General features: G+C 42.3%; 1 protein-coding gene across 1 annotated transcript in view; it reads left to right on the forward strand.

Annotated features, from left to right (window-relative positions):
- The first annotated feature begins 261 nt into the window (after positions 1-261).
- The window catches only part of LOC141103784 (protein wntless homolog B-like), a 96977-nt gene continuing 82164 nt past the window's right edge, over positions 262-15074 (forward strand). The window contains exon 1 of the mRNA XM_073593765.1: positions 262-477. Within this exon, the coding sequence (XP_073449866.1) occupies positions 372-477 (106 nt within the window). The 5' untranslated portion in view covers positions 262-371. The remainder of the gene's footprint in view (positions 478-15074) is intronic.

A 15074-nucleotide genomic window follows, 5' to 3' on the forward strand; every position in this document is an offset into this window, starting at 1 on the left:
TGGTCAGTGTATGGCTGATAGGTGATCCCTGTGCTGGTCAGTGTATGGCTGATAGGTGATCCCTGTGCTGGTCAGTGTATGGCTGATAGGTGATCCCTGTGCTGGTCAGTGTATGGTTGATAGGTGATCCCTGTGCTGGTCAGTGTATGGCTGATAGGTGATCCCTGTGCTGGTCAGTGTATGGCTGATAGGTGATCCCTGTGCTGGTCAGTGTATGGCACTGCAGTATATGGACAGGGGGAGGCAGGCAGGGGAGGTGCAGCACAGCCGGGCGGGCGGGTCACGTGACGCTGCGGCAGCTCTCAGTCTGGCTCGGTCGGTAGCCGCTCTCTCTGCGCTCTCTCCGGCATTTCTCCGCTCCGTTGGCAGCCATGGCGGGGGCGATCATCGAGAATATGAGCACCAAGAAGCTGTGCCTGGTCGGCGGCGTCCTCCTCATCTTCCAAGTGCTGGCATTCCTGGTGGGGGGGCTGATCGGTGAGTGGCGGCTTCCAACAAACTTTTCTCCCGGGGTTCCCGGATCGGCCCGGATCCTAACCTCCTAAAACTGACCGGGGAGCCGGGACCCCCCCTCCCCCGGCACACGGGGGGGGGGGGGGGGGGCACCGGGCAACTTTGCTGAACAAGAAGAAAAGTTTACTTTGTAACTTGTGTGGGATCCTCATCCTGCCTTTGTTGGAGGATCCTCACCAGGAAGGGTGGGCTGCCTGTGATCACTCCTCCAGACCCCCCCCTTTATATACCCCCTTATCTACCCCCGATAGTAGGACCCCCCAATCCTGGCCGCAGGCACTCCTTATGTACTAATGTCCTGCAGACCACCCCCCCCCCCCCTTCCTTCAATGGGGGACTTTACTAAAAACATCCCCAACCTTCATCTAAGCCCCCCCCTTTTTTTTTTACACCCCCCCCTATCTACCACCCATACCCCGATTGTAGAACCCCCTTTCCTGGGTGCAGGCACTCCCTATGTTCTGCAGACCCCACCACCCTCTTTAATGGGGGACTTTACTAAAAAAACAACCCCGACCTTCATCTAAGCCACCCTTTATTATACAATACCCCCTTATCTACTCCCCATACCCCAATTGTAGGAACCCCTTTCTTGGCTGCAGGCACTCCTTATGTATTCATGTTCTTCAGACCATGCCTTATGTGTTTAATTAACCAGACTCTATTTCCCATCTACGTTTTGATTATGATTTTCTTTTTTTTTTTTCATTGTATGGTCTCTTATTTTACCGGCACTTTAATTTATGAGTTTAAACAAAAGGAGTACCACTTAGGGGTTGTTATAAGACCCCCACCCCCAGGGTACTCCAATCCCTAGCGGAGAGTTTGCTGTGCTTTGAAGCCCTGTTTGTTTTTTGGGGGGGAGGGGTGGGGTATTCATAATTTTATTATGATTTTTTTATGTCTAATTTTTATACTTCTCTCTTTTTTTTTTTTTTTTTTTTTTGTGTTCTGCTTTACAGCAAGATGCTTATTAGTAAAAAAAAAATGATACCAAATAGAATGTTTTACCTTTTTAAATCTCTGCCTACATGACACAGATAACAGGACTTGCACATTTTATGTTTTTTTCATTTTTTTTTGTTTTTTATTATTATATTTTTATCTGCATACATAACACAAATAAAAGCAGGACTCAGTTTTTTTTTATTTTTATCTGCATACATGGCACAGATAAAGCCAAGGCTAACACAATGAAATTTGAAAGTAAGTATGTGTGTATATATATGAATTTTATTGTAATCAGATTTTTTTTAAAGTGAATGTCACCCCAACACTTCATATACCTGATATGTGCCTGCTGTACCATGTACTTGAATTAGGAAGTCTCCTGTTCTCTTTGTATTCTCTAATCTCTGTGTGCTTCCTTTATGTGAAAAAAAGGTGTTCCTCTGATTTCCTATTAAAAACTGACCACACTAAGCAGGAGAGCACATCGTGCTCTAGCTGTTCTGGGAACTCAGCTGATCGGTTACACTTCCTTTTAAAGAAAGCTTTACACCCCTTTCACACTGAGTTGCTATATTGCTGGAAATAGTGCCTCTATTCCAATGTGAAAGCCCGAGGGCTTTCACACTGGATCGGTGAGCTGGCAAGACGCTCAAAAAAGTCCTGCAACCAGCATCTTTGAGGTGCCATAGGAGCAGTGTATATACCGCCCCTGCCCATTGAAATCAATGGGCAGCGCCAGCAAAGTAGTGGCGCTTTTAACCCTTTTTTTGACCGTTAGTGGGGGTTAAAAGCGTCCCGCTAGCGGCCGAAAAATGTCGCAAAAACGTCAGTAAAGTGCCGCTAAAGCGGCGCTTTACCCCCGATGCTGCTCAGTGTGAAAGTGCCCTTATACATTTACACCATTGATAGGCTGTCACACAGAGTGCAAAACAAAAACAAGAAAAACATATATTAATCATACATTATATTTAAACCAGAGTAAAAGAGCATTGTGAATAACACTATAGATTTTATTTTTTTTGGTCTGCATACCTGGCATAGAAAAGTAGGACAGACACTTTGTTTTTAATGCTTTCCTACGTTATTTTATTATTATTATTATTCAAGATTTATATAGCACCAACAATTTGTGCGGCGCTTTACAGAATAAAGGCAGACAGTACAGTTTCTCTACAGTTCTAGACAAGTGGGTTGGCTGACCCTGCTCATGAGAGTGTACAATCTATTTATTGTTTGTATACTTATTGATTATAGGTATACAATTGGTGTATACTTATTGATTATACTTATTGAGTATTGATGGGCTCTAAGGATTTGGCAGTTTTTGTTTTGATGATGTTGACCTTTACTGCTGATTTGTAATGCAGTCTGTGTTTAATGTATGTATGTTTTATGTAACTATGTTGCAATTTTTATTCATGCTTGCTAAATATTTAGCAAAATTGTTTATTTTAAGAGAGCTGGTAGTATAGCTGTGACATTCCATTGAGCTTCTGCAATCTTGAAGAGGCTTATCTCAGTCTCTTCCCTTCAGGGGCGGACTGACAACTCATGGGGCCCCCGGGCAATAGGAGATTATGGGGCCCCCAGGCAATAGATTATGGGGCCACACAGTGTATATATACACACACACACACACACACACACACACACACACACACACACACACACACACACACTGAGAAGGCACTGGAGAGGCGGAGCAGCTATAATCCTGAGATTAAAAAAAAAACACAAATTTTTACATACTGTCCCTGGTTTCATTGAGGCTGGCAACCCTGATGGGGCCCCTTAGTGGCATGGAGCCCTCGGGCAGTGCCCGAGAGCCCGAATGGTCAGTCCGCCCCTGCTCCCCCCCCTTTTTTTTTTTTTTTTTTTTTTACGCAGCATGAGGCTGTTTACATTTTGTGATATGACATTTAGGTCCTAGTGTAGAGACACCCCAACAATTGGGGGGGAGGGGGGATTTACTAAAACCAGAGAGTGCAAAATCTTGTGCAGCCCTGCATAGGCAACCAATCAGCTTCCACGTTTTATTGTTAAAGCTTAACTGAACAAGCTGCAGTCTGAAGCTGATTGGTTACCATGCAGAGCTGCACCAGATTTTGCACTCCCCGGTTTTAGCAAATCATCTCCGTAGCTTTCAAGTAAATCTGCCATTGTAACCTTCTCAAAATGTAACAATGTTACCTTAGATTTAGGAAATAAAATTGCTTGATTTCCCCCATTCACACTGACTGTGTTTGATGGGGAAATCCCTCACGCTGCGCTATTGTATTCTGGCAGCAGGAGGTTTCCCCGCCATCGGAATACAATGAACCGCTGAACCTGACAAATTTCGATCTGTCTATTGCCGGCTTTAGTTTACCAGCTGTATACAGATGGAACCCCCCCCCCCTTACACACTGTTCTGAGCTAGCCGAACACATATACAGTGCCTTGAAAAAGTATTCATACCCCTTGAATTTTTCCCCATTTCGTCATGTTGCAGCCAAAAACGTAAATGTATTTTATTGGGATTTTATGTGATAGCCCAACACAACGTGGCACATAATTGTGAAGTGGAAGGAGAATGTTAAATGGTTTTCAATTTTTTTTTTTACTAATAAATATGTGAAAAGTGTGGGGTGCATTGGTATTCAGCCCCCTTTTACTCTGATACCCCTAACTAAAATCTAGTGGAACCAATTGCCTTCAGAAGTCACCTCATTAGTAAATGGAGTCCACCTGTGTGTAATTAGATCTCAGTATAAATACAGCTGTTCTGTGGAGCCCTCAGAAGTTTGTTAGAGAACCTTAGTGAACAAACAGCATCATGAAGGTCAGGGATAAAGTTGTGGAGAAGTTTTAAAGCAGGGTTAGGTTATAAAAAAAAAAAAAAAAAATATCCCAAGCTTTGAACATGTCACGGAGCTCTGTTCAACCCATCATCTCAATATGGAAAGAGTATGAGTCTATTGCATTTCATGTAATAGACACTGGGGGCGTTGTTTTGCTCAACAGATCTGACCTGCTCCAATATATCTGCGGTCGGCAACTGATTAATTGAACAAGCTGAAGTTAAAAGCTGGTTACTATGCACAGCTGCACAAGATTCTGTGTACTCCAGTTTTAGTACATCAACCCCCCCGCCCATTGTGTCGCAGTTATATACACTATATTATTATTATTTTTTTATTTCCTTCGCAAAGGTGGAGTTACACTTTGATGGTCCTGTAATACATTTTTTATGATTCTTGCAACATTTTCCATGAACTCCCTCTCCTTTTCCCTCTAACTTCTGTTTATTGGAAGTGATCAATGCATATTAGTTGTGGTCATGTGCACTACAAATCCCATGGTCCATAGTGTATCTTAGGAGCGAGCAGGAGAGGGTGGCTACATACAGTGAGATCATGGAGAATGAAAATAGCCACCAGTGGCGCCTGGTGGTAAAAATTTTTTTTAGGGGGGGGTGGCAAACAGTGATGGGCGGAGGCTTCCCCTTCCCCTGCAGACATCACAGCGGCTTCCGCCATGCGTCTCCTCCCTCCTCCTCCTAGGTTAATTGGGAAGCTTCTCCTTTCGGCCAGTCGGGGAAATGGGTCTCGGACCCGCTTCCTGATTGGCCGGGAGGATAATCGGTGTGACAATAGCGAATACTCATTTGCTATTGTCACACAACTGGGTGGGATCAGTTCACTTTTTTTTTTTTTTTTTTTAAGCCTATTAGAGCCTCTGGCTCTACAAAAAAAAGAAAAAAATTGGAATTTATGCTTCCAGTGCCCTGCATGTAGTTTAGGGGGCCGGACACATGGATTGGGGGGGGGGGGGGGGGGGGGGCTGTGTCCCTAATGGAAGGTCCGCCACTGGTAGCTACCCTCTAACAGAAAGTTGGATCACTGCAGCAAAAAAAAGGGATTTGGGGAAGGCTGAGAAGGGACTTGACTGAGCTAAGAATAAGGACTTAAAGATAATTTTCTTCTCTTCCTGGAAACCAGCTAACCAGAGCATTGATCTTTTTTTGTTTCAGTGAAACTGTAATTTTTTTTTTTTTTTTCTCATCTTTGACTTTATTTACTTCCTAATTGTCGTCCTGTATTCCTAAGACAAATAACCTGCTCCAGCATGAGCTTCCTTTTCTTCTCTTTAAAATCCAGCATTCATTTCAAAGCCGGGAGTGTCAATTACAGCACTTTACACAGGAAGCCCATACTCTGCGCTCGGCGGCTTTTATTGTGTTGAATCAGGAAATTGTTGCGTCTGGCCCTAAGGCTGTCACATGGGGAACCTGCAAATAATGACCTTCAACTTCATATGGAATGGGAGGTGAACGCTGACCCATCATCATCATATTTCTCATGTTAAGGGCGTGTATGATATAGAATGTATAGGTTAGGTAATGTATAAGTGTAGCATTTCCAGGTATTTATTACCACTCCTAGATATCACAGTCCTTCCTCTGACAATGAATTTTCTTTCCAGAATGTTGGAACTATCTTTGTCCAGGAATCATCCAGAGCCTCCATCCACTCCCTGAGCTGAGATGCCAGCTCAGACATGACAAAATCCTGTAAGGCTCCATGCACATTGGATGTTATAAAAACGCAGTAGCTTTGCAGTGAGTCTTTCAACATTTTTGAAATAGCGTTTCGTTAGCGTTTAAAAAAAAAAAAAAAATTTTAATGCATCAAAAACGTTAAATAACGCAGGTGAGCCATGTTTTTGACCGTTTATTGACGTTTATCAGCGGTTAAGCATTGGGCGTTTTTTGTGGTCAGAAAAACGACTCATGAACGCTTTTTTTATTTTTATTTTTTTTTTTTGGCGTTCAGAAAACAGCCCATAAACTCCACTGCTGATAAATATCCAAAAACGTCCATGTGTGCAGGGACACATAGGATAACATAGAGGGGAGTTTATGGGCTTTTAAAAAAAACGCCCAAACTCCTATAAACGCCTGTTTTATGAGCTTCAGTGTGCATGGAGCCTAAATTTTGATGCCTGTGCAGTATTTTTCTCAAAAAATAGGTGCAGGAACCCCCCCCCCCCTTTTTCTGAATCATCTTTTGTCTCCAGGACCGTCCCAGTTAGAGATTACGGAACCAAGTACTATTTTGTGATGCTACAGTGCATATGAAAAGTCTACACACCCCTGTTAAAATGTCAGGTTTCTGTGATGTTAAAAAATAATTTCAGAACTTTTTCCACCTTTTTAATGTGACCTATAAACTGTACGACTCAATTGAAAAATAAACTGAAATATTTAGAAGTAAAAAAAAAAAAAAAAAATGATGTGGTTGCACACCCTCTTATAACTGGGGATGTAGCTGTTTACAGAATTAAGCAATCACATTCAAACTCATGTTAAACAGGAGTCAGTACACACCAGCCATCATTTAAAGTGCCTCTGATTAACCCCAAATAAAGTTGTTTTAGTAGGCCTTTCCTGACTTTTTCTTAGTCGCATCCAACAGCAAAAGCCATGGTCCGCAGAGAGCTTCCAAAGCATCAGAGGGATCTCATTGTTAAAAGGTATCGGTCGTCGTGTCCTGGCTATGAAGGAGTGACAACGTGTATCGCCTCAGCTTGGTATCACCGCCGCTTACAGCACAGCTCCGGAGGGGGATTCTTACCTCCAACAGGTCCTCCAATGTCCCAGCAACAGTGGCTTTCTTCTCAGCCAGCACGGACCGACTGCTAGCTGCAGGGACAGCTAGATTCGTACTTCCGTGGGCAAGGTTGCGAGGCTTCCAACATCGCGCTGACCGGTAAGGCCCAGAAGGCCGCAGAAGCCTCCCAGCACACCGCAGCTCAGCTCCAGAAGACTGCAGCTTCCCCGGTTCCCTGAATCAGCCCCCCGCCTCCCCTGCATCTCCAGATAGGGGCTCTGAATTGCCTGACTTTCTTTGGGATGAGGACATCAGACGCCATATTTTGTCCCTCCCCACCAGAGAGGACCTGGAGCGCTTCGCTAGCAGGGTAGAGAAGGCCTTCACAGAGGACATTGCACACGTAAAGGCTGATACTTCACACCTGGGTGCCAGAATGGAATCTTTAGAGTAGAGCATTGAGGAAGCTCTCCCTGTTATTACCATGCTACAGTCTAAATGTCTCATGCAGGATCAGCAAATTGATACCTTACTATGTCAGGTGGATGATGTGGAAAACCACAGTTGGAGGGCAAATATCAGAATCCGGGGCCTGCCAGAAGCCACAGCTTCCAGGGACATTATCCCCACTCTGGTGGATATCTTTAGGGAAATACTGGAACTACCAGCCTCTGCTCCCATTGAGATCGATCGTGCACATAGAGCACTCCGACCTCCATCTCAGGATGTGGACAATCCCAGAGACATCATTTGTAAGCTACATAAGTTCACGCTTAAAGACCGCATCATGCAAAAAAATGCGTGGCAAAACCCTTTTTCTGATTTTGATGGAGCACATTTATCTTTCTATCAGGTTATCTCCAGATGTACCCTAATGCAGTGCAGGGCACTCTGCCAACTACTGGCTGCTGTCCAGGAAGCAGGCCTGACATACCGCTGGGGTTTTCCTTTCTTTCTACAGGTATCTAAAGATGGCAAGAAGGTCACCCTACGCACCAAAGATGACCTCCCGCACTTCTTATCTACTCTTGGGCTGGACTCTGTGGAATTCCTGGACTGGTGAGGATCTTCAGACATCCCTGCAATACAGCTACCCCAACCATTGGCTGCCTATTAAATGCAGAAGTTGTAAAAGAGATTGGCAGCATCCAGCCCCTGGTCCCCCGTCAGGCTCCAACACTTCCAGAGACTGATGGAGCAGAAAAAAACCCTGGTCTTATTATGGCTGCGATCAGACTGCTCCGTTGCAAAAATGCATATGTGTTTTTGATGCGTTTCTAGTGCATTTTCTGGGTGCTTATTACCCAACATGCACCTGTGAAACTTGAACATGTGACTCAAAGTGCACTAAAAATGCAACGCAGGTGCGGTTTTGCCACATTTTCTAATCATTTTAATGGGGACCTGTGTTTTTGGTGTGGTTTTCATAACTTTCGAAGATGCAGCGTGCAGGACTTTTCAAAATGCACTACACCGGCAGTACAGTGGTGTGAAGAGTCCCGTGGGTTTTCACAGGATTGAGTTTTTAGCACAGTAAAAGCAGTGTGAAAGCAACTTTAGGGAGAAAGGAAATGCTTCCTGCTGCCTGAAGCAGACTGATATCAACATCTCGGGCAGTTGCGCTGCAGTGCCTATGTGCTCTCCAATAGGAGGAGAGAGCAGAGTGAATGAGAGGAGTCATCGGCCTGTTGCTTCTCCTTTCACTGTCCAGTCACAGGCTGGGGGAGGCACCTGTAAGTGTTACTGTAGCAGAGGGAAAAGGTTTCCTGTGCTGTGTGGCAGAGCTGTGTAGATCTCAGAACTGGATGGACAGACATACAAATCCTTTGACAAGTTTACCAGCTCCTGTGTATACATTTCATTTATTGTTTGCCTGGAGTTCAGCTTCATGCTGATCCTAAGGAAAGTTTTCTTGGATATGCAGCATTTCACGCATTAGATATGGGATAAATTACTCCGAGCATCACCTTTCTGCTTGGCAGATGAACATTCTAAATTGAAGGTGCCAAAACTGACTTTCCGCTGTTAAGTATTATGCAATGGCAGTGTGCATGTAAAAGGATTTCATTGGTTTCTGTGTACTCTGAAATTCCAATGTGCTTTTAAAACATTTATAACCTATATAATAATTTTACTGATCTATATTCTCTCTCCTGCTATGGGACCGGCCTGCTGAGCCTGTATGTATGTATGTATGTATGTATCGGGGTGGATAAAAATCAATGGTTTAAAAAAAAAATAATTTTAATAAAATGCTTTTGGAGTGAAAATCTATTTAAAAGATATAGTTTTCTATTTAAGATACGTTAATATTTTAGTTTATTCAGTATGAAATGGAGCTTAGTTATGTAGCATGAGGCTGTATATTTTGCAATATTTACATTCAATGAATCCAAGCACTGCAAGCGGAGATAACATGCTCTGCATTCACACAATTTCACAGTAACCATGAGATAAAACAAAGTTCAGGAATATTCCTTTATCCCATTGTTTTGCAAATCTATGTACACTACAAACGGTATGATTGAATCGGTTCTGATATCGCTGTTTTACTAACCTTACAGCTTATTCTAAATAGGAAACCTTAATTTTGTTTGCAAATATTAAAGATTCTAACTTATCAGCAAGACTGAGTCCTTACATTTAAAGAGAACCTGTCATTTCAGATCCATCATGGCAGCGCCTGTTAGCGGGCATCCACTCATCTGCTGCCGCCACGTCCCTCACCTTGTTGTGTCACCGCCGCATCACCAGCCGTCCCATTAAAGTGAATGGGACTGTCGAGTCAACAGCGGGTCAGAGGAGGAGCCGCTACGGGACAGAAATGACAGTTGCTCTTTAAAAATTATGATTTAAAAAATGAGTTGACTTAAATCAAGCCTTTTTCTAGTGATTTAAATTGACTTAATTCAAATCAAATCCACCCTGATTTGAGATATATATTACACAGTATCTCACAAAAGTGAGTACACCCCTCATGTTTTTAAAATATTAAATTAAATATTTCATTATATCTTTTCATGTGACAACACTGAAGAAATGACACTTTGCTATAATGTAAAGTAGTGATTGTACAGCTTGTATAACAGTGTAAATTTGCTGTCCCCTCAAAATAACTCAACACACAGCCATTAATGTCTAAACCTCTGGCAACAAAAGTGAGTACACCCCCTAAGTGAAAATGTGTGTTTGTTTTGTTTTGTTTTTGTTTTTTTTGTTTTGTTTTTTTTTTTTTTTCTCTTTAAAATGTGATTGAGGCCAGTAAACAGCAGGATTGCATTTTACTGCCACTAGAATATGTAACAATGTATCAATGTATCATATTCCTCTTGAAGTCATCTGATTTATTATTTTATTTTTTTTCTCCCATTTTTATTTTTTTACTAGAGCGAGAGATGACCTGGGATTTCCTGTTTTTCTACATTTCTGGGCAAGTTTAAACTTGTACACTTATGTAGCAGCCCAGGAGTCCAACCCTCCTGTGTTTGAATGCATTACTAATACCTAACCGCAGGAGAGCGCGGAACATGATTGGCTTCCTTTTTTTTTTTTTTTGGGCTCGTTCCCATTACAAGATGTGCATGTGTTATAATATTTGTTATTATTATCATACAGGATTTATATAGCGCCAACAGTTTGCACAGTGCTTTAAAATATAAAAGGAGACTACGCAATTACAACACAGTTAAACACAGAAGGAAAAGGAGGATCTTGCTCATGAAGCTTACAATCTAAAACTTTTTTTTTTATGTCCTTGACAGGCTGCACTGAGAGTCCTTTCACACTGATCTGTTTTTCTGCTGTTTTTGGCTTGCCAAAAGCAGAAAAAAAATATGTGACCATTAAATCCTAGGGAACTCTTCACACCGGTCAGTTGCATTTTTAAAGGTCCTGCATGCTGCATTTTTGGTAAAAAAAAAAAAAGTACACTAAAGGCACTAAAAACACACCTCCCCATTGAAATAAATAAACGCATCGTAAACATGGCCCCCGCCCCTTTTCACATGTGCAAAACACACTGGAAACATGGCAAAAATGCATATATATTTTTTTTACAATGGAGCAGTGTAAAAGCAGCCTACTACATATATACTGTAGGTACCCCACAGAAAAGACCTATATGAACAATGGAAAAGTAAATATATGTGTGTGTATGTATGTATGTGTGTGTGTGTGTGTGTGTGTGTGTGTATATATATATATATATATATATATATATATATATATATATATATATATATATATATATATATATATTGTAGCAGAGCGTCCCAGAGAGAGCCAGGAAAAGTCCTGTTCGGGGTTTATACATCTCTCAGGCTCCTCTCATACAGGTTCAGGGATCCATGGTCCAGTTCAGGTCTTGGTCCTCTCCCCCAGGCTAATTTAAGCTCACCTGAGCAGACAGCCCTTGCTCTTGGCCTGGGATACTCAGAGAACTTCTGTGTAAGAGTGCAAAAAAATATGTGGAAGCTGACAAGCTGTAGGCTTGCTCAGCTTAGTAGTTAGGATCTGTAAATATTGTTTAGTTAGTGCCGAGACACGGCTAGGTTTTGTTTTGGCTATTTTTGTTCCTATTGGTTTCTTTTGGAACACTGTACAGCACCTGTATATAGACTTGTATGTATCACAAATAAACACCGCACTGTTTGTCACTATTCCACTGGATTTGGTATCTGTGCCTGAAAGACTGCTGATCCCAGGGAGCTTTGTGCCTGCTACCTGTCCCCCAGGTTAATATATATATATATATATATATATATATATATATATATATATATATAGTGTTATCTCCCATGCGTAGCACAAAGTCATTCATTTTTTTGCATCTTGCTTATATATTGAGGTATTCGTATGCATAAAATGCGTTAATGTTTATGTGGGGTCATAAGTATTTAATATGGATTTTGAGGTTTTTAAAAAAAAAAAAAAAAAAAAAATGAATGACTTAGTGCTACGCATGGGAGATAACACATAACATTATATATATATATATATACACACACACACACACACACACACACACAGGCTTGCGAAAGTATTCGTCCCCCTTGAACTTTTCAACCTTTTGCCACATTTCAGGCTTCAAACATAAAGATAAAATTTTTATTTTTTGTGAAGAATCACCAACAAGTGGGACACAATTGTGAAGTGGAACGAAATCTTTTGGATTTTTGAAACTTTAACTAATAAAAAAATGAAAAGTGGGGCGTGCAAAATTATTCGGCCCCCTTGCGTTAATACTTTGTAGAGCCACCTTTTTGCTGCGATTACAGCTGCAAGTCGCTTGGGGTATGTCTCTATCAGTTTTGCACATCGAGAGACTGAAATTCTTGCCCATTCTTCCTTGCAAAACAGCTCGAGCTCAGTGAGGTTGGATGGAGAGCGTTTGTGAACAGCAGTTTTCAGCTCTTTCCACAGATTCTCGATTGGATTCAGGTCTGGACTTTGACTTGGCCATTCTAACACCTGGATACGTTTATTTGTGAACCATTCCTTTGTAGATTTTGCTGTATGTTTGGGATCATTGTCTTGTTGGAAGATAAATCTCCGTCCCAGTTTCAGATCTTTTGCAGACTCCAACAGGTTTTCATCCAGAATGGTCCTGTATTTGGCTCCATCCATCTTCCCTTCAATTTAACCATCTTCCCTGTCCCTGCTGAAGAAAAGCAGGCCCAAACCATGATGCTGCCACCACCATGTTTGACAGTGGGGATGGTGTGTTGAGCTGTGTTGCTTTTACGCCAAACATATCGTTTTGCATTGTGGCCAAAAAGTTCGATTTTGGTTTCATCGGACCAGAGCACCTTCTTCCACATGTTTGGTGTGTCTCCCAGGTGGCTTGTGGCAAACTTTAGACGAGACTTTTTATGGATATATTTGAGAAATGGCTTTCTTCTTGCCACTCTTCCATAAAGGCCAGATTTGTGCAGTGTACGATTGATTGTTGTCCTATGGACAGACTCTCCCACCTCAGCTGTAGTTCTCTGCAGTTCATCCAGAGTGATCATGGGCCTCTTGGCTGCATCTCTGATCAGTCTTCTCCTTGTCTGAGCTGAAAGTTTAGAGGGACAGCCAGGTCTTGGTAGATTTGCAGTGGTCTGATACTCCTTCTATTTCAAAATGATCACTTGCACAGTGCTCCTTGGGATGTTTAAAGCTTGGGAAATCTTTTTGTATCCAAATCCAGCTTTAAACTTCTCCACAACAGTATTACGGACCTGCCTGGTGTGTTCCTTGGTCTTCATGATGCTCTCTGCGCTTTCAACAGAACCCTGAGACTATCACAGAGCAGGTGCATTTATACAGAGACTTGATTACACACAGGTGGATTCTATTTATCACCATCAGTCATTTAGGACAACATTGGATCATTCAGAGATCCTCGCTGAACTTCTGGAGTGAGTTTGCTGCACTGAAAGTAAAGGGGCCGAATAATTTTGCACGCACCACTTTTCAGTTTTTTAATTGGCTCTGGTGCGCTCAGATGAGGCGGCTCTGGTGCGCTCAGATGAGGCGGCTCTGGTGCGCTCAGATGAGGCGGCTCTGGTGCGCTCAGATGAGGCGGCTCTGGTGCGCGCTGATGATGCTTTAACACAAGCCAGTTATCGCCTCTCTTCTCCTCTCCTCATGCTGTCAGCGTGGGGAAAGAAAAGGCGATAACTGGCTTGTGCTTACATCCATGATCAGCTGTCATTGGACACAGCTGATCACGTGGTAAAGGGCCCCTGTGATTGGCCCTTTACCCCAATCTGTGATCAGTAAGCCCGTGCTGTAGCTGTCTTTTGGCTATAGTGCAGGCAGAAAGCGGAGGGAGTTTTCAGTGGCTCAGTGCAGTCACTTAGGGATGTATTTATAAAACTAAAAACTGCATAGCAATTCCTCCAGTGGAACTGCTGGTTACTGACCTTCGTTCTTTGCAAATGGGGAAAAAATCAAATGTTCTCAAGTTATTTCCTCCACATTTCAAATGTTATTTATTGATAAAGAAGTGTGGTTTGGGAAAACCCCGCATTATGTCCAATAGATGGAGCTAATGATCATAGGAAATACATAAAACAGAAAAATTCTTGAAGCAATTGATTTTTTTTTTTTTTATGGGCATATAGCAAAAGGTACAACAAAGTACATTCATAAAATCATAGTTTTTTATTTTATTTTATACAAATATTAAAGTTGTATATAGCACTCAATTAAATTCATATCAATTAAACATCCACATGTTTGCTCAACGTGTTTCAAATGCTTCAACAGGAGCACATGTGAGGAGTATCCGTATAGGAAAACCCAGTAATGTAAAATCAAGTTTCCATACAGTTTGCTGGAACGGAAATTCTCAAATCTGGAAGGGGACAGCCTAGGGGCATAAAGATAGTAGTTCAAAAGGTGTAATAAATCTCCAATATAGTTCTCCACTTTTCTTCATCAAAGGCAAAGGGCAAAATTTTCCTGCAAGAATCCAAATCGGTTCTGGTCTGGAGTTTACTCCTGCCATCCATAGAGGGGATGCAACAGCACCCCCAGATCCTTAACCACAGTAGCAATATACTGTATGTATTCCAGATAGTTTAATAATCAGAAGATCAAGATACTCCAAACACCATCCCCCAGGCAGATCCCATCAAACTGTCTAAGGCTAGCTATGTGGTTGAACAGACCATCCCTCTTTCCTCCATGGCCGTCTGACAACACCTCTACCAAGAAGACAGCTGCTTTGACAGACAGAACTTTTATCTGTCCTCCATGCATTTGCCCCATTGCCCGGCACACTTTGGAAGACAGAACCCCCTCCCCCTGAATTCCTCATGAGACGCTTGTCTCGGGCAAGTGCTTGAAGATGGAGCAAAGTGATGTCTATCAAAGCAGCCATCTCCTTGCTAGCTGTGTTGTCGGATGGTAATGGAGGGAATAGGGGCGCCAACATCGCAGCTAGCCTTAGACAGCATCTAGGAAGATGGGACAAAGTACTAAATGTTATTGAAGAAAGACTTCTTTAAATTTTTGAGGTTCACCCCTTTT

This window comes from Aquarana catesbeiana, linkage group LG07 (assembly GCF_042186555.1).
Source record: "Aquarana catesbeiana isolate 2022-GZ linkage group LG07, ASM4218655v1, whole genome shotgun sequence".
NCBI lineage: Eukaryota > Metazoa > Chordata > Amphibia > Anura > Ranidae > Aquarana > Aquarana catesbeiana.